At 37.3% G+C, this 20,991-nt stretch overlaps 1 protein-coding gene across 2 annotated transcripts in view; it reads left to right on the top strand.

The window, feature by feature from the left end:
* Arpc1 (Actin-related protein 2/3 complex, subunit 1A) overlaps window positions 1–20,991 on the top strand; it is a 380,782-nt gene that overhangs the window by 172,666 nt on the left and 187,125 nt on the right. For both annotated transcript variants that reach the window (XM_090398241.1, XM_090398242.1), the window contains exon 7: window positions 325–425. In XM_090398241.1, the coding sequence (XP_090254367.1) occupies window positions 325–425 (101 nt within the window). The remainder of the gene's footprint in view (window positions 1–324; window positions 426–20,991) is intronic.

Here is a 20,991-nt window from a genome sequence, read left to right as displayed (position 1 = left end):
TGCCAAGAAGGGTGTGAGGGCTAGATTTTTCTCTCAGAGAGTGGTGCATGATTGGAATGGATTGCCATTGGATGTTGTGAGTGCAAGCAGTGTGAGTGAATTCAAGAATAAGTATGATAGCTGGTGTGTGTAGTAGTATGTGGTCGCCCTTGATGAGTCTGACTCCCTGGAGGTCTTTCTTAATAATAATAATAATAATCTTCTCTAAGTTTTCGCATTTGTAAGATGCAGTGTTCTTAATTGTTATTTAATGAATATTACTTGAATCTGGTTGGCATATCAAAATTTTTCAGATTAATTTCAAGTCAGATTTTTTTCTTGCAGAGTATTTTCAGCATACATAAAAGAAGTTGACAGTAAACCCGAAGCTACACCATGGGGTTCAAAAATGACATTAGGAAATCTAATGGCTGAGTTCTGCAATGGTTAGTGGCCTTATCAAGAAGTGTTGTTTTTTTTTTTTTATGCGAGTCATCTGTGTAATGGTGTTCTTATAACCTATAAAATCTTTCAGTACCATGAGTATGCCTTAAAACTTTTACCATTAGCTATCAAATTGAATTTCTTATAAGAAGGAAAAAAGCTTGCAGTAATGTTATACTAAATTCTGACTTTGTTAGTGCTTAGCTCACTTAAGCAAACTTTGTATTATAACCAGACTTTAATTCTTAGCATTTGCCAGACTGATTCATAATAATTCTGCTACCATTGGGTGGAATATAATCAGATATGGTAATTAGGATTTCACTGAAATTCGTTGAGTGATTTTGGTTTGGCACACCATCTTTAGTGTCAAAAATAGGCAAAACAAATAATTTTTTTTTTTTTTTTTAGTATAATAAGTCCACGATAACTCTAGGTTCAGTTGTGGTAATAAATGAATCTGTTGAATGAATCACCATATAAAAAGGGTTTACCAAATGTTCACTCTAAAAATGCATACTACATGATTGAGTTTTTGTGTCCATCCATCAATATGTAAGTTATTCCTCTGCTCTTGAAACAAATTGTATAGAAATTTGGCAACCTTGCATTTATTTATATTTCTCAAGTAGTTTATTTTTGCTTTTGCTCAGGCAAAATTATGAATGTTATCTGCATATCTAAGCCAAATCTTTGTTTATAAAATTGCAAATTCAAGAGCATTGTGTGAATATTTCAAAACTGTTTCCATATAGAAATTTGCAGTTGAGGGAGATTATGGCAAGCTCATGGGCATCCCTTTAAAAGGATTACTTTGTGTGGCAAAGTAATCTGAACTGAGCATGAAGTGAGTATTTTTAATGTAGAAGGGGAAAGACCACAAACTCCTGCTAATTTCTTGGCTCAACTATCCACGGTTGGTTAGTGATATGCTGTTTTCGTAGATGAAGACCATTGATGCCCCATGATTAGAATCTTTTTCTTCTTTCACTATGCGCGTTATTTCCGCTTCCTGTGCAGGGTCCATGTGTTACTTCGATGCGACTTCTTCTTAGTACCACTCCCAACCGACCTGTTGCCTAGCCTGCCGCTGAGGGGGGGGGGATATTTTTGACTGTTGCAGCGTATGTTCACAGGGTCGGTTTGCCTGCTTGCCAGATGAAAAACGGCAGATAAACTGGCGGGGAAAAAACCCTACTGCCTGCACCCAAGACTAGCTAACTTGACTATGGCTGAGGAAGATCCTCAAATTCCTCACATCTCTGACGGGAATCGAACCTGGGACACTCCTTCCCCAGTCATATGGTTACGAAGCCCAAAGCCACTAGGGTAACTGCACGGACTCCCCCCATGATTAGAATAGTATAGTTTTTTCACCTAATAAGTCTTAAAAAAGTAACTTCCTTCAATATCTAGTAATAACTAAAAAAGGTAGTAGCAACTCAAAAGGTTGAAATGAGTTTGATTAACTCAAAACATTAATTGCCATAAATCCATTATAATTATTATTATTATTTGACACCTCCATGGAGTCCAAAGACTCATCGAGGGAGAGTGTGCCAACAGCATCGAGCGATTGGTCACCTTCCAATTACTAACCGCGCTGAAACTTACTTAACCGAGCCATTAGTAGCAAAGCTCTACCAATCGACCAACCTTTGCCGGCGAGTGAGTAAGACTTATAAGTCTTACTCACTCTTCAACACCAAAAGGAAGGATTCTTATCATCCATGGAAGAATACCTTGAAGGTAATGCAACCACTATGGTAAGCAAGAAATACATATCTTTAATCTTGAACTATTTTGTATTTCTAAAGTGATGCTAAGACAGCAATGTGATCCCTTAGTTGCTTAAAAAAAAAAAAAGGTAAGATACTCCAAATTTCCATACAGAAAAAATGCTGGTGAGAGAACAGATTCAAAAAATGAGGAATTTGGCATTGACCCAGAAACAGATGAAAGAATTAGATTACTGTAATACTAGTGACAACACTAGGAAGGTAATCTGCCATTCTGACAATTGAAGGGTTGGACATAGTGCTCTACCATAAGCCACTTGACATGCATAGGTAAATTGAAAGATCATTGTTTTGATGGTCAGGTAAATGGTAAATTAGCGTATTACTTCTAAGTCTCCATGGAGCCCAAAGACTGATCGTGAGGAGAGGGGGAGGGGTCAAACATTCACATGTCACAATAAGTATCTTACCTTGCCTTGAATGTATTCAGTGTTGGAGCATTCACCACCCACTCCAGTAATGCATTTCACATTACCTTTTGTACAGTTTCCAGGGGGTGACCTCTTGTTCTTGTATCACCCATTATCCTATGGAATAATTTTCTTTTATCTTTGTACTAAGTTCCTCTAACTTATACGTTTCAGTGTGCTCTGAAGACCACATTCCCTCAATCTGTCATCATATTCAATATTCCAGAGTCCTGAAACAGTCTTAGTTATTCATGTATGCACTCTCTCTCTCTCTCCAATGTTCCCTTATCACCAACATAGCTAGGTGACCAGATCATCTAAATGAGGCCTAAATAGTGACTTATACAATGGAACTATCATCTCCTTATCATTGCATGTTGGCATTCTTCACATTATGTCAGCAATTTTCTGGGTAATCCTTACAACTTCCATGGTGCCCCTGAACTTAAGTTCTCCATCTGCCAATGTTCTCTGATCCCTTGCTGCCTCTACCTCCCAAAACAAAGGTCCTTCAATATGATTCTTATGTGAGAAATTAAAAAAAAAAAAGTATTATTGACTGTTATTATTGATAGTAATATCTTAATGTTGGTTTAGGACACAGAAGTGTACAGAGCATTTGAAATTGGAAGTTTTGAGTGGGTGTGTAAGAAGTTTTAAAATGAATCAAAGTTGAGCAGCTTTCAGAGATGAACTGTTTGCTAAAATACACAAACATTATTCAAGAAAAAATTAGAGTTTGAAAACGAGAACCAGATCTTGGAGACTTATTGGAAAACCCTGAAGAAAATATTCTGATTTTTTTTCAGAAGCATGTAATGGTGGTCCGCAAGGATAGAAAAATCAGAACTCTCTTGTGGACTCAAAGTTTGAGGCGGTCAAAGAAAAGAAGAAAATTTATCAAAAGTTACCGGCAAGCATGTTAGCTTGTACTCTTAGAGAATATAGAAAAAGATGCAAGAAAGTGAAGCACTGTGTAAAACTAGCTAAACAAAAATCATGGGAAGACTTTGGTAAGAACATTGAAAATGACTATCAGGAAAGTGGAAAAAATATATTCTGAACATGAGACATAGACATATTATTATTATTATTATTATTAAGGCCTCCAAGGAGTCAAAAGACTCATCGAGGGAGGTCCTACCTAAGACATAAAGTCTGTCAAGACTCATCGAGGGGAGGTCCCCCCTGAGAAACACAGTCTATCATACCACTCTTTAAACTCACTGACCGTTCTCGCTCCCACCACTCCATCAGGCAATGCATTCCATGCCTCAACCACCCTCCACACAAAGAAATCACTCCTTACCCTCTTGCTCACAGTTTCCTTTCGTAACTTCCAGGGATGGCCTCTTGTCATCACTCCTTCCTGCTGTTCAACCAAGCGAAAGAACTCCCCAGTGTCAACCCTGTAACCACCTCTCAACAGTTTAAAAGTCTCAATCATATCACCTCTCCTTCTATCCACCAAACTCTGCAGTCCACGTTCTCTCAGCCGATCCATCTTTGTCATCCGTCTTTGTATCCTTTCCACAGTTAATTTATCCCCTTCAAATCCTGGGGACCAAATCTGAGAACAGTAGTCCGTGTGGTCTGATCAGAGACTTATACAACGGAATGATAACCCTCTTATCTCTGCAGGTCAGTGTCCTTCTCATAATAGCAGCAATCCTCTGTGTTACCTTCACCACCTTTGCAATATGTCCCCTAAACTTCAGGTTTCTATCAATCATCAACCCCAGATCTCTTGTCTCCCCTACTTCCTCCAGTATAACTCCTCTGATAGAGTATGCAGCATCCCATCGATGTTTCCCAAACCTCAAGACCTTACATTTTGCTGCATTAAACTGACACCCCCATTCATTTGCCCATCTATCTAGCTTATTTAAATCCTCTTGCAGGGCTACCACATCTGCACTATTACTAATGATCCTTCCCAGCTTCGCATCATCCGCAAACAACTGAATATCTCCCTGCAATCCACTGACTATGTCATTGATATAAAGGTTAAACAATATAGGTCCTAGTACTGAGCCCTGTGGGACCTCACTTGTAACCCTCTGCCTCCTGGAAACTGCTCCACCATACACAACTCTGATACCTATCAGACAGCCAATCCTGAATCCAGTTGACCAATCTGACATCCAGACCCATCTGCTGCAACTTAAATATCAGCTTATCATGTGACACCCTGTCAAATGCCTTCGCCAAGTCTAAGAAAATTGCAGTATATGCCTTTCCCTCATCTAATGGTCTTTATTATTAAATGCTAGCATATTGCTAAAACAAGAGCGTCCTTTCACAAATCCATGTTGATTCTCACAGATAACATTACCCTCATCTGCCCAATGCTGTATACGGTCCCTCACTACTTTCTCCAAGATCTTAACAACTACTGATGACACACAGGCTGGCCTATAATTAGACACTTCCAGTCTGTTACCACCCTTATGCAATGGCACTATCTTACCTTCCTTCCATTCCCTGGGCACCTTTGCCAAAGCCAGACTTTCATTGAAAAGCCATGTTAAAGGCACTGTCAATTCCCTAGCACATTCTCTCAAAACTCGTGGTGAAATACCATCCAGTCCCACAGCTTTACTGACATCCAGAGTACTCAGTATCTGAAACACACTCTCCTCCTGTACCTCCAGACCTCGAACCAGTCCTATCCCTCTAGCATTAAAACTGACTCCTCTAGGATGAAATACTCCAATAAAGTGTTCATTGAACAATTCCACTACGTCCTCTGCATCAGTCACTCTATTCCCATTTTTATCCCACAATATCATTCTTCCACAGTCATTTCTCCTCCTACTGGCCACATAGCTAAAAAATTCCCTAGGATTTTCTTTGGATCTTAGGGCCAATCTCCTCTCATATTCCAGTTTCGCTTTCCTTACCACACTAGTCACTCTTCTGGCCTGTGTCTTATATTCCTCATGCATCTCTTCACCTGTCTCCTTATATCTCTTCCATAGCCTCTTTTTCGCATGCAATTCCTGTTTAATATTGTTTGTCATCCACTTTACTCCAAATTGCGTCCTCTTCTTCACTCGTGGTATACAACTTACCATTGCTGATAACAAATATTCTTTCACAATTTCCCACGCACTAGTGATATCCCGGCCTTCCAATTCCTCCCTCCATGAAACTTCCCGAAGTTGACGTCTAAGACTATTATAATCACCTGCCTTATAATTCCACATAAGTTCCCGTCTCTTTGATACTCCTGCATGTCTATTCATTTTCCAAGTCAACACCATATGGTCACTCTCTCCAACTGGTGGGAGAGACGTCAACTCAGTTATTATCAACTCTTCTGATGCTATAACTAAATCCAAAACTTTTGAACCTCTTGTTCCCTCTGTTACATGTTGCCTAAGACATTTGTCCCTCAAGAATTCTAGAAATTCCATTCCCCTATTGCTACATGCATCTTCCTCTCTCCAATTTATACTACTGAAGTTAAAATCTCCCATAACAATCATTCTTCTTGCACTTGCCAAACTTAGCTGTCTAAACATCTCCTGTTCCCCATGCTCTGTGCTCCTAGGTCTGTAGCAACACCCCACTAAATATCCTGTCTTGCCTACCTCTACCTCACACCATATGCTCTCAAAATCATTTGTCTCACTTCCTTCCAAATTCTCCACTCTTAGAGGACATAGGTCATCACTTATCATAAGCAGTACCCCACCACCACGCTTTCCTCTCCTATCCTGACGAAAAATGCTATACCCAGTGACTTCTATTCCTGTTGTTATATCCCCTTCTGTCAACCACGCCTCAGTGATTGCAATAAGTTTTGGCCAAGCTGATGCTATCTGTGCCACCAATTCCTCTCCCTTATTCCGGATACTCCTGGCATTAGTATAAAGCATATAAATGCCATTGTTTCTATACCCAGCATTATCCCTTCTAGACTCCACTGGGCTCAGTGTTACCTGACATTCTCTCCCTTCTCCCAAGTATCCATTCCCACAAGAGGCCACCCCTGCTATCATCCTCCCTGGGACACACTAACTCATTCAGAACAGCAATCTCTCCAGATGCCTACGTCCTTCCTCATTCAAATGTAAACGGTCTCTCGCATACAATTCCTCTCTTTCCTCAAACGCACTCCAAGCATCCACATATACCAGTCCTCTCTTGTCACACATTCTTGCTATTATGCCATTCAATATCACCGCTCTTCTGCTCAGGTCATTATTATCATACCTAGGCAACACGCACACTATTTTTCCTGTCTTCTTCCATACAGTCTCAAGCAAAAATCTCATATCTCTCGCTGCCTCGACTTACATTACCACTCAAGTCATTCGTTCCTACCATCACAATCATCTCATCCACCCTTTCACCCCTCTTAATTGCCATAACCTCCCTTTCTATTGTTCCTCCTGGCAAACACTCCTCACGCATCCTATCTTAAACACCACGGATTATTGAGTCGCCATACATTATACCTCTTACCATTCTCTCGCTCCTATTGTTTCCATTCTCTCCTCTTCTTTCATTCCCATACCTCTTCTACTGTTTCAATTCTCTAATCTTCTAGCACTCCCATACATCTCTCTCATTCCCTCTCTCCTACTGTTTCCATTTTCTCCACTTCTAGCACTTCCATATCCCTCTCTCATTCTGTCTCTCCTACTACTGTTTCCATCCTCTCGTCTTCTAGCATTCCCATACCTGTCTCTCATTCCATCTCTCCTACCGTTTCCATTCTCTCCTCTTCTAGCACCCCCATACCTCTCACTCATACTCCCTAAATTCTCTCTCTCTCCTACTCTGATTCGCCTTGTATTTATCTCTTCCATTCTCCTAATCTTATCTTTCATACTTCTGCTCTCATTCACAAGACATTCCACCTCCTCTTTCAACTCATCTATCTCCCTCTGCAGGTCAGTCACTCTTAATCTAAATTCACTCTCCCAAACAAAACCATCTCTTAAACTTTCAGTCACTCACACCTTCCACACTATCTACTATTATTTTCTCATTCTCTCCTATCACACTACTTGTCTTCCTACATTCATTCCCCGTTCCTGGAGCAACAAAGTCGGATATCGATATATCTAATGTACTTATTTCTTCCAACTGCCTGCATTTTGCGCACATACGCTCTCCACTCTCTTTAACAAGCCACATATGTAATTCCCGAGATGCATACATGCCGCAAGTACTGCATGCCACAAAGTCCCTTATGATATTGCTAATAATTGAGTTCTTAAATGGCGGAGGACTTGGCGTTACGCCACTTGCGACTGCTGCTGAATTCCTTACTGCCGAGTAGCGTAATCTTTAATAATTATTCAATTAATAAATAAGAGGAAAAAAAAGTACAAACATCAGAACATTTAAGTACTAAATATAATTAAATAAAATGAAATATAACTAAATACAGTAACTTAGCTTCGTTTTGTGTTACGCGTTCGATTCCGACGGTACCAAAATATATTATATCGTGACAGCAACTAACTTCCAAAAAATAACCACTGAAGTACACATATTCAGAGAAACAATTTAGCACTCAAAAACGGGGAAAAAAGTGGACTATTCACCGATTAAAAATCACTTTCTTCTGCACAGCTCAAATTCACCACCACGTGCTACGGCGACGCTAGCACCACTATGATAAAGGTAAAGGTGACCTGAAAACTGAAGATAGATATACTGGATGTCTGAAGTAGTTACTTTTAAAAGATTGCTGAATGAAACAAGCAGCAACAACATGATAGCAGAAAACACTTAACAGGAATGCAATCAAGAATACATATCAAACTTGAAGTAGAAAAAGCCATCAAAAACCTGATGTGGAAAGGCAGTTGAGGGAATGATATTTGACTGACCAGAAATGCTCAAATGTGGAAGTATACAAGTGAAGTGAAGTCCTGAAGAAGTCAGACAGACTTAAGCTGTCGAAACTTGTAGACGATTGTATACATATATTTATAAAGAATCATGGTCCAATAATAAATCCAAAGAAAATGTCTTATACGAAGTATACAAGTGTTATGATGGCCATACTGCATAATTCAGAAGATCAATTCTGAAATAAAACAATATGAGAATTGAATAAAATTTTCCTTATTGAGTGTTCTTGGTAAGATTTGTGCAAGTATATTTGAAAAGAGGTTGAGAAAGATTGTGGAAGAGATAATGGGAGAAGAACTAGCTGGATTCATAAGAATCCAGAAATAGAGGTTTTCAGGATCAGATTTTCACTTTAAGACAAATAGTTGAGAAATCACGGGAACATGACAAGGATATGTACTTAAGTTTTGTAGATCTGCAAAAGGCATGCAACATGGTGCCCAGAGAAAAGTTTTATGAAACACTACATTTATATGGGGTAAATTGAACATTATAAAGAGAAATACATAGTGTATATTTAAGTTGTAAGTCAGCAGTTAGAATTGAAGGGAATGCAGGAAGATGGTTTGATGTAAGACAAGGATGTACATTATCTACAATATTATTTATCATCTATATGGAATTATGAAAGAAGGTGGCATTAAACCTGATAATTTGGACATGTCAAACATAGTTCTTTGCTTTATGCAGATGATGATGATGTACTTCTAAACATATTTAGTTCAAGTTTTCAGGATTCTCTAAATTGAATAACAGCTGTAACAAATTTGGCATGAAAATCAGGAATAAAAAGACCAAATCTATGAAAATAGGCAGAAACATTAAACACATCAACTACATTCTTGAATGGAGAGCCTATAGAATAAGTAAAATATATTGAGGCATGGTTTTTATTGAAGATGGCAAATTGAAGTTGGAAACATGCAACAGAATAATCAAAGCTGGTATTGTGGGAAGCCAGTTGATTAAATTTATATGGAATGAGAGAGAAATTAGCCAAAACACCAAACTAGCAGTATACAAAACAGTTTTCAAACCAGTTTAAAGTTATGGATCTGAGAGTTGGGTTAAAAATAAAGCACTCAATCAGACTAGAGACCACATATATGAGGGTCCTGAGAAAGATCAGGGGAGTGAACAGATGGCACCAATGGCAGAATCATATTAACACGTTCGCTGCCATGCTACTCTGGCATAGTTTGTTACCGTACACCAAGCAATTTCACTTCTTCAAGGTCAGTACGGGTAATCTTGTTGCCGGTGGTAATTGACATAAGAGTATATTCGTAGTTGGCTTGTGAGGCTCATATACCATCTGAGTATACACACTTTTGCTGCTAGCTCCGCACGCCAAGCATTTTCACTTCTTCAAGGTCAGTATGGGTAATCTCGTTGCTGGCAGTAAGTGTCATATGAGTATATTCATAGTCGGCTTGTGATGCTCATATACCAACTATGAGTATACTCGTAGTTGGCAGCGAACATGTTAAAAATGAAGACATTAGGAAGAACTTGATATTGTTTGCTTTCAAGAGTGTGTGAGTAGGGCTAATCTAAGGTGGTATGGTCACTTATAGATTGGGAGAGGACAGTTTAGCAATACAAGTGTTAATGCCAAGATGGAAGGAAAGAGACCCAGAGGAAGACTAAGGTCTAGGTGGATTGATTGATTCAGTCAGAAGCAAGAAATGTTAGATATGACAGTATTGAAGTGCTGACAAATAATAGACTAACTGGGGGAAAATTGTGGATTGGAGAATTAATAATAATGTAAACTTAATCATAAAGTCTTTCATAGTAGCTTTGAGCATCTCTTGAAGGCACTAATTCAGGAAATCGATGATGCTTTAGTGTGAATGTATAGAAATTTGCTAACAGAATCGGCAGAATTCCATCAGAATTAATTATCCTTATGACTGTGTTCTCATACCTTTCTTGTCAGCATTACATCTAGGTTGAAATTCACACATTGCACATATAATAAGTGATGTTTAAATACAATATACATTGGTACCTCGACTTATAAGCTGCTCGACATACGAACTTTTTTCATATCCCATTTTGACCTCTAGATAACGAACCTAGACTCGAGATATGAACCATGATGCTTTTCTTTTCAAATGAACTAAAGCCTGTTTCACATTATACTTTTTGAAAATTTTTTATGCACATTTAGCTGAGTGTGTGCTGAACAGTCTCTGTTGTAACGATTGTTGTTACTATGTTGTATTTATGTGAAATACGACGAATGCTGCGCGTATCTACTTTTTTGTGTATCTATTTCGGCATTTATGTAAACAAACAATACACTTCGTGAAGATTTTTTTGGGTTTGTATTTATTATGTGTACTGTATATACTTCTTTTTATAAGTGATGTCTTTTATTGTAGCTTCACGTTTATTTTCTGAATAATCTACCAGATAAGCATCATTTCACTGATCAGCGTATTATTTTCAACATGGGGCCAAAGAAAACTAAGAAAGAAGAGAAGAAAATCACAATAGAAATTAATGTGGAAAAAAATGAGAAAGGAGTCAGGCAAAGTGATCTGTGTAAGCAGTATGACTTGTCCAAATTCACCATAGCTACAATTGTCAAGAAAGCAGATTTTTATAAGGAACTGGATGTGGCCAAAGTAGTATCTATCATGTCATCTCGAAGAAATAAAGTTATGGAAGAAATGGAAACTTTACTACTCATCTGGATTAATGACATGCAACCGAAAGGAGATAGTGTATCTCAAAACATGATCAGTTTACAAGCTCAAACTATTTACAAAGACCTTTCGCAGAACTTTCCATCCACTAGCAGTAGCAAAGACATCGGCGAAGAGTTTAAAGCTAGCAAAGGATGATTTGAGAAATGCAAGAATAGGACAGGTACCCATAGTGTTGTTAGACATGTAGAAGGTGCTAGTGCTGACAAAGAAGCCGCTGAAAGGTTCATGAAGGAATTTCAGAAACTGATGGAGTCAGAAGGTTATAGACCAGAACAAGTTTTCAACTGCGATAAAACTGGCTTTCTGGAAGAAAATGCCTAAGAGAACATTCATCACTAAGGAGGAAATGGCACTGCCAGGACACAAGCCAGTGAAAGACAGACTAACTGTGCTGACCTGAAAATAAAACTTCTGTTGGTTTACCACTCTGAAAATCCTAGAGTCTTTAAAAAGCAGAAAGTTAACAGGCACAAACTCAGCATTATGTGGAGAGGTAACAGCAGAGCCTTTGTGTGTGTGTGAATTCTTCTTTGAGTGGATGACAGAGGTCTTTGCTCCCAAAGTGAAACGGTATCTCCAAGAAAAGGGTTTGCCTGAGAAAGTTCTTCTCATAATGGACAATGCTCCAGCACATTCACCACAGCTGAAAGAAGATTTGGATAAAGAGTTTAATTTCATCAAAATTAAGCTCTTGCCTCCTAATACCACACCACTCCTACAACCAATGGATCAATATGTTATTTTCCAACTTCAAAAAGCTTTATACCAAAGCTCTTTTCCAAAGATGTTTTGAAGTTATCACTGACACAGAATTAACCCTGAGGGAATTCTGGAAGAATCACTTCAATATTCTTCATTGTTTGCGTCTTATTAGTCAGGCATGGAAAGACTGTGAAAACTCTAAAATCAGCCTTGAAAAAGTTATGGCCTGACTGTGTCTGAGGAACTTCATTGGAAAGACCTGAAAGCGAAATTGGCACTGTAGATACAGTTGTCTCCCTAGGCAAGACCATGGAAGTTGATGAAGCAGAGGTAGAGGAGCACAATGTTGAGCTTACCACTGAAGAGCTACAGGAGTTAAGAAGAGAACAGGAAAAAGAGAGGGATGAGGAGGAAAAGCAGACGTCTTCAGAGGACGAAGAAGACAGCAACAAAAAGGGAGCATTTCCAACAAGTGACTTAAAAAAAATCTTGCAGCACTGGGGCAAATTGCAAGAATTGGTTAACAAGTGGCATCCAAATCAAGGTGTTGTTTCTAGAGCCACCAATATCTTCAATGACAATGTCATTAATCACTTTAGAAGGGTGTTAAGGAAATGACAGATTCAGTCAACATTGGATAGGTTATTTAAACCTCCCTCACCTAAGAGACAAAAAGAAGCAACTGATGACAACAAATCAAACTCCTGAACCACAAAACCAGCCACAAGAAATTTTTTTTTTTTTTTACAATTTAATGGAAGATGATTTTCATACTAATCATGCAAAATCAAAGATTTCATAAATAAAAATTGATATGTAATAGTATAAAAAATGCATATCTGTAGTTTAAAAATGTTCCTTCTCCATTTATTTGCATTTTCTTCATTTAGTTGAGAATATTATTTTTTATTTTTTGAATTTTTTTTAATTTTAAATTTTTGAATCTGAGAACAGATTAATTGATTTCCCATAAGATATAATGGAAAATTGGGTTCCGAGATACGAACCGCAGTCAGGAACGAATTAAGTTCGTAGGTTGAGGTACCACTGTATAAATGAGGGAAAGTGAAATCTTCATTGCTTATTACTTTAAACAAGAAATGAACTCCTTGAATTCTGTTTACACTCATACCCTCCTTCCCACACACACAGTCTGCCTGAAAAACAACAAGTTGCATAATAACTTCCATACAAATTATACAGACGTAAAATAATGTAGACATCTTGTTTTTATTTGATATCCTTTGCAGTACCATGACAAGTACTATAATTTCATTAATTAAAACATTAATGCAGAATATTTTATGCATGAATGTGTTAGAATAAACATTAATTTTGTACAATAAAATTGTGAAATTACTGTAATACAGAAGAAGCTGAAAATTCACTAACAATTGTCTACTTGTCTCTGATAACCTGCCTGTGGCGAGTGGATTGCTGAAGCACTGCTTATTATAGATCTTGATGTTTGAATATGAGATGTATGAGTAGCATGTGTAGAGTGTACTATCATCAGAAAAACTGAATAGAGTTTGACATCAGTGAGAGAAGGTGATTAAGGTATATGATGAAGAGGGTGGGTGAAATAACCAAAACCTTGAGGAAACACTCTCCACCATTATGCATGTAAACAATCTGAGAGAAAGCTAGTAATTCAGTTACAAAGAGAGAAAGACATACCATAAGAAGGCAGTTTTGGTGTGAAGCTCTTGATACCAAACCTTATCAAATGTTATGATTTATGAAGTGCAACAGCATAAGTTTCTCCAACCTCATTATAGTATGTGTCCCAGAGGTAGTTGATGTAAGCAAGGAGATATGCAGTGGAAATGATTGGCAACATCTATATAGAAAACACTCTCCACTGATTAGTTGTCACTTCAAGTATCAAAGCTGACTGTGAATGACAGTCTCAATTAGTTTAAACAATGAGGTGAGAGCAATAGTTCAATGGTGGATGCTACCCGAGTATAATGTAGTGTACAGATATAATGAACAGTTGTTAATACCTCTCTTGAGCACAATTAATGGGATAATATCAGACCCATGATTGGTATCAAGGTTGTTCAAGATTCTTCTGTCTTTCTGGCTGAAGGCATAGAAAATATGATTCAGTGTGTTAGGTAAATGAGAGGTGTTTTGCTGCCTTAATTCTGTGCAGGAGTTGGATAAGAATAATGCCAGGAGATCAGCTTTACCATGTGGTGCTGTAGTACAACAAGGGTTTATACAAAAACCGACTTTTGAAAAAACTGGTTTTCGAATTTTTACAAATATATATATCATCATCATCAAATTCCTGACATGTACCTTCAAGGGGGTGTACAGGATATGATAGTACTACGTGAAAAATTTACATCATTACTAACTTCTTATCAACAATTTTCCATCAAATCAGTCTGTTACTTGTCAAGACTCCAACATTATCAGATCTTATATTTCTATCGTCTACGGCACTTTGTGCTGTATCAATCCACCTATATCTTGGTCTTCCTCTGGATCGTTTTCCTGTCAACTTGGTAGAGAACACTTGTTTTGCAAATCTTTTGTCGCCCATTCTGTTTAAGTAACCATACAACCTGAGATTAGTTGTTGTAATAGATTTCACGGTAAGATATGAACACAGATGGATAAGAAATTAACTATTTATTATCTTAACAGCTAATATTTCGCTGGTATTATATCCATCATCTTCAGAGCACACAACACAAAGTTTGATACAAAAGCAAGACAACCACAATCCGGTGTAACAGTGGGGCTAGTATAAGTAATTGCAGCGTGCAACACAAGACTAAAGTCCTAATATGGCGCCATCTAGGTTTAAAAAAAAAAAAGAGTTCAAAGTGTTGAAATAGTAGTCCAAATGATGGTCTTAGAAAGTTTTAAAAAATAAAATAAAAGTAATAAATATTAATTTGGTCTTAGGATGACTGTCTCCCAAATCTTTGGTAGATTTATACAGCCATACTTGTTAAGGTTTGGAGTATGTTTTAAGGCTTCTGTTGATTCCAGGAACAACCTCTCTGACTTGTAGAAGCTTCTGTGCATTACTTTTGTTTCTTTCCAATTGATCCTGTGTGCAGGGGTATCCAAAGCATGGTCTGCCAGACCCGACTTGCCATAGTGAAAGTGTGAGATATATTTTTTGTGTTCACTGAGGCGGATGTCTACAGTTCTTCCTGTCTGTCCGTAATAGGCTTGATGGCAAGAACAGGGCACTTCATAGACTGCTGGATGTGATAAAGGAGTGCATTTGTCCTTAGGTGAACAGATGAGAGTTGCTAATTTTACGTAAGGTTTGAATACTGTGCGTAGTTGGTGTTTGTTAAGTACCCTAGATATCTTTTCAGATGTGCCTTTAATATGGGATGGTGATAGTTATGTTGTAGTCTTTTGTGGTAGATAGAGGGGATTTCTGAGTAGCATTTAGTGTGTTATGTATCTCATTGGGGATTATAACCACTGGTTAAGAAGCCACTCTCAAACCTATTCTCTGCTATGCTATGTTGATGATGTGTTTGCTATTTGGCCACATGGCCCAGACACATTGAATACATTTTTAGTGCATCTAAATAGCCAGCACCTAAAATCCACTTTACTATGGAACTAGAAGCCAATGACTGCCCCTGGACACACTGATCACACGTCTTACAGAAGGTTCCTTATCATTTTCGGTTTATAGAAAACCCACACATACAGGAAGATACACAAACAATCACACCATCACCCTTCTCAACAATATGGTATCTTAAAAACACTAACCCATAGAGCTAGAGCAATCTGTTCCAATGACATTGCTCTATCACTACTGAACTTTCTCACCTACATCACACCTTAACCAATGGTTATAATCCCCATAAGATAGATAACATACTAAATGCCACCCAGAAATCCTTTTTGGACTACTATTTCAAAACTTTAAACTTTTTTATTTATTTTTTTAACCTAGGTGGCGCCATATTAGGACTTTAGTCTTGTGTTGCACGCTGCAATTATTTAGCCCCACTGTAACACCGGATTGTGGTTGTCTTGCTTTTGTAACAAACTTTGTGTTGTGTGCTCTAAAGATGCTGGATATAATACCAGAAAAATATTAGCTTCTAAGTTAATAAATAGTTATTTTCTTATCCATCTGTGTTCATATCTTACCGTGAAATCTATCACAACATGTCTGACGAACACATAAGCCTATCCACATGTATAAACCTGAGATTAGCTCTGCTAATGCATTCCTGGATGCTGACAATGTCAAGTTCTTCAATAATATCCTCGTTTTTAATATGATATTGCCATCGATGCCATCTGTTCACGCTTCTAATCTTTCTCTGGACTCTCATATCTACAATCTCTAGTCTTTGGTCAAGTGTTTTACTTCAGCTCTCATAAGTTAAAACTGGTTTGAACACTGTCTTGTATACAGCTAATTTAGTGTTCCCACTAATTCTCTCTTATTCCATATGAATTTATTCAATTGACTTCCTACCATACCATATTTAATTTACCATCTTCACTAAAAATCATGCCTGAGTAGCTGAAATGTTTTACTTGTTCCACAGGTTCTCCTTTCATAACACAGTTGACATTTTCAACGATTCTGTCTATTTTCATTGTCTTTGTCTTTTTATTGCTGACCTTCATACCGTATCTATTACAGCAGTTATTCAATTTAGTCAAGGAATCTTGCCAACTTGTAGCGAATTTATTTAGAAGTATAACATCATTTGCATAAAGCAAAGAGCTGACATTAACATTTCCAATTCTGATATCACGTTTAATACCACTTTCCTTCATAATGTAATCCATATAGATAATGAATAACAGAGGGGATGATGTACATCCTTGTCTCACACCAGATTTAACATTAAACCATCTTCCAGTACTTCCTTCAATTCTAACTGCTGACTTGCAACTCAAATAAAGACTTAAGTATTGCTTGTATAATTTTCCACTGACACCATATAACTGTTGCATATTGAATAGCTTCCCTCTTGGCATCTTGTCATATGCCTTTTCCAGATTGACAAAACTTAAATACAGATCTTTGTTATATTCCCATGCTTTCTCAACAATTCGTCTTAATGTGTAGATCAGATCCTGACAGCCTCTATTTGACCTGAAAGCAGCTTGTTCTTCACCAAGCTTTTCTTCCACAATTCTTCTCAACCGTTTCTCAAGTATACTTGCATAAATCTTGCCAGGAACACTCAGTAGGGAAATACCTCTGTAATTCTCACATTTAGTTTTATTTCCCTTTTTATATATGGGTATTATGAGGGTTCTACTTCAATCATCGGGAATTCGTCCCTCAGTCCAGTCCTTTTGAACTATGCAGTGCAGCCACTGTAAGACTTTTATACCACCATACTTCAGATTTCTGGTTGAATATCATCTACTCCTGCTGCCTTTCCACATTTCAAGCCTTTGATGGCTTTTTCTACTTCAAGTATGGATATGTATTCCTGACTGTATGCCTGTTGAGTGTTTTTTACCACTGTGCTATCACTGCTTGTTTCATTTAACATTTTTTCGAAGTAATTACTCCATACCTGAAGGATATCTTTTTCTCCCATTTTCATGTCAACTTGATCATCTCTAACTCCTTTTACAGCACTCTTTTGACTCCCATGACTTTTGTTTAGCTAGTTTTACACATTATTTAGCTTTCTTACATTTGTCTCTGTATTCTCTAAGAGCACAAGCTGACTTATTTGCCATGAACTTTTGATATGTTTTCTTCTTTTCCTTCACTGCCTCTTTAACTTCCTGTGTCCACCATGGAGTTCTGATTTTTCTATCCTTGCAGACAACCCCACCACATGCTTCTTGAATTTTCTTGAATAAGGTTTGTGTATTTTTGTCTACAGTTCATATCTGAGAACTGCTCAACTTTTATTCACTTTTAAACTTTCTTACATGTTATTCTTTTCAATACAAAATTCAATTTTATCCTGCTCAAGACTAAATAATGATCACTTCCAATTTCAATTCCTCTGTACACTCTGGTGTCATGTATCAGGGAGAAAACATCACTATCAACAATAACATTGTCTTTATTGTTGATAGTGACAAGGAATAGGTGGGTTTTCTTATTCCTTGCCTCTTCTCTCCATGTGAATTTGTGCACATTTTTATGTTGGACCATGGTGTTAGTAATTACCAGTTCATGTCCTGAGCAGAAATCCAGGTATTTGCCATTATTATTAGCTTTGCTCTTTTCTCCAAATTTTTCTAAAATATTTTTGTATGTCTGACAGTCATTTCCTATTCTGCTATTTAGATCCCCAAAAAGGACCAACTTTTCCATTTTCATTGTGTCAGTTGCTTTTTCTAAAGCATCAAAAAATTCCTCCACTTCTACATTAGTAGAACCTTCTGTGGGACCCTAGGAACAAATAAATCTCATTGTCCATTTCCCCATTCTGATATTTGCCCACATCACTCTGCTTGAGACTGTCTGCCATTCAAGAAGATTAGCCTCGAATTTTGTGTTGAATACTATGACTACTCCTTCTTTTCTTTGTCATTTTCTGAATATAACATTTTGTATTTATTGCTGAGAAAGATCTCAGTTTTTGTCTTTTTTTGTTTCAGTCACCCCTATTATGTCGATCTGGTACTTATCTAATTCCTCAGCTAGCTCCATTTCTTTGCCATTCATGATTCTTATGTTGATAATACCGATCTTTAACTCTGGTGATGTTTAGTTGGGGTGTGCTTTCAGATTTGTTCCAGTAGCTGACTTTTCGCTGTTCGCCCTAGTTCCCTGGCGAAAACAACGGGGGCTTTGTTTAACTGGGCGACTCCCCAGCCGGCATGAAATTTTGTCATGTTGTACCATCATTTTGTATATTGGTTTAAGCCAATAAGAATGCAATTTGGTCAGCTAAATTCCAAATTGCCAGCCTATCCTCGTTCGTTCAGTATCCAGGTAGATACCCAACAGGGTTAACCACGAGATGCTGAGGATTGGTCAGAAGGGATGGTCGGTTCTCTGCATATATATATATATATATATATATATATTAATAAGGTTTGAATGACTAAACACCGGATGTTTAATAGGCACACTACTAGTTTCGTTGAGAAACAACTTCTTCAGGTGCACGTGGATAAGCTTATGTGTTCGTCACACATGTTGAATTGGATTTAAACGGTATTGATGCGAAAACAGATTGAGAAGAAAATAACTATTTATTATCTTAACAGCTAATATTTCGCTGGTATTATATCCAGCATCTTCAGAGCACACTACACAAAGTTTGTTACAAATGCGAGACAACCGAAATTCGGTGTACCAGTGGGGCTAGTATAAGTAATTGCAGCGTGCAACACAAGACTAAAGTCCTAATATGGCACCATCTAAGTTTAAATATATATATATATGTATATAGTAGTCCATAGCTTTGAAAAAAATAAAATTAAAATAAATAAATATTAATTTGGTCTTAGGATGATTGTCTCCCAAATCTTTGGTAGATTTATGCAGCCACACTTGTTAAGGTTTGGAGTATGTTTTAAGGCTTCTGTTGATTCCAGGAACAACCTCTCTGACTTGTAGAAGCTTCTGTGCAGTACTCTTGTTGTTTTTTCCAATTGATCCTGTGTGCTGGGGTATCCAAAGCATGGTCTGCCAGACCTGACTTGGTTTTTTTTTTTTTTTTTTATAACTTAGATAGCACCGTATTAGGACTCGAATCTTGTGTTGCACGATGCAATTACATATACTAGCCCCACTGTTACACCGAATTGTGGTTGTCTCGCATTTGCAACAAACTTTGTTTGCGTGCTCTGAAGATGCTTGATATAATATCAGCGAAATATTAGCTTTTAAGTTAATAAAGTAGTTTTTTCTTATCAATCTGTGTTCGCATTAATAATGTTTAAATCTAATTTCACTTCTTCAGGTATCTAAGTACAAAGAATTATATACACAAAAAACTACAGAATATTACATAATAATGACAACAGATCTAGTATAAACTGTGGTATAGTTTAAACTGTATTTCGTGCTACATTCAGCTGTATGTAACTGTGTGCAAGAGATATCGCGAGAACGTCAGTACTGAACAGTACAAATGTGCATATCAGATAAATTGTAACTGAAGCTATTATTTAGGTGGGTTGAATCAAGTGAAATTTCTTTAGATTTGAGAATGCATCTCTCAAGTTCATTATAACACTTATGTATGTTTGAAGTTTGAGACCAGTCAATAAGATGTTGGTGGCCTTTGTCGGAGTTTATAGAGAATAGGATGTGGCTGGAGAGAGCGCTAGCTCGGGTTCTGTTGTAGGAAATATCTCTTTGATGTTCCTAACACAGAAAATGATAGATTTATCCGTCTGAACATAGTAAGGCTTTCCACAATTACACATAACATAACGAATTTCATAACAGAACCGGTAATCTTCTAAAACTACTTCAGAATTACCAAGGCACATCCATCTTTCTCGCAGATCTGTTCATCCTTTAATCCCACGATTATATGGCCTTCTGAAGATCCATAAAATCATTACTCCCCTAAGATCAATAGTTGAAGGTATCGACTCACCAACTTACGATGTGTCTAAATATCTCGCCTCTTCCTTAAGCCACCTAACTGGAAAATTTTCTTATATAAAAATTTCAGCTGACTTCGTTTTGAAGATAAAAAACCTCAAACTAAACAAATCAGATTTAATGGCAAGTTTCAAGAAATGGCAAGAAAATCTTTTGCATTTGCTCAATTGAATAGTGGAATTGGAAGAGGCTGTATATGTTGTGTATCACAAACCTAATTTTTCTCAGAACTCTTATATGGTCTGTATTTTTTGACCAACTGTTTTCTGAATCCTACTCTCAGATTCACTATGAACAGTGAATCTGAGAGTAGGTATTAACACTGGTTTGTCAGATATACTGGTATCTTGATTCATTTGGTTGATCTCTCTCTTGTTTCATATAAATTTATTCATTTGAATTCCTAACATACTGACTCTACTTATTCTGTGGTCTCTTTCCATATTAATTTGCTATCCTCACTAAAATGATTTTAATAGTTAAAACATGTAGCTTTGTTTTGT

The sequence above is a fragment of the Typopeltis vanoorti genome, chromosome 9 (assembly GCF_054136105.1).
Source record: "Typopeltis vanoorti isolate ZY-2024b chromosome 9, IOZ_Tvanoo_1.0, whole genome shotgun sequence".
Taxonomy (NCBI): domain Eukaryota; kingdom Metazoa; phylum Arthropoda; class Arachnida; order Uropygi; family Thelyphonidae; genus Typopeltis; species Typopeltis vanoorti.
This window is presented reverse-complemented; position numbering and strand designations above follow the sequence as displayed.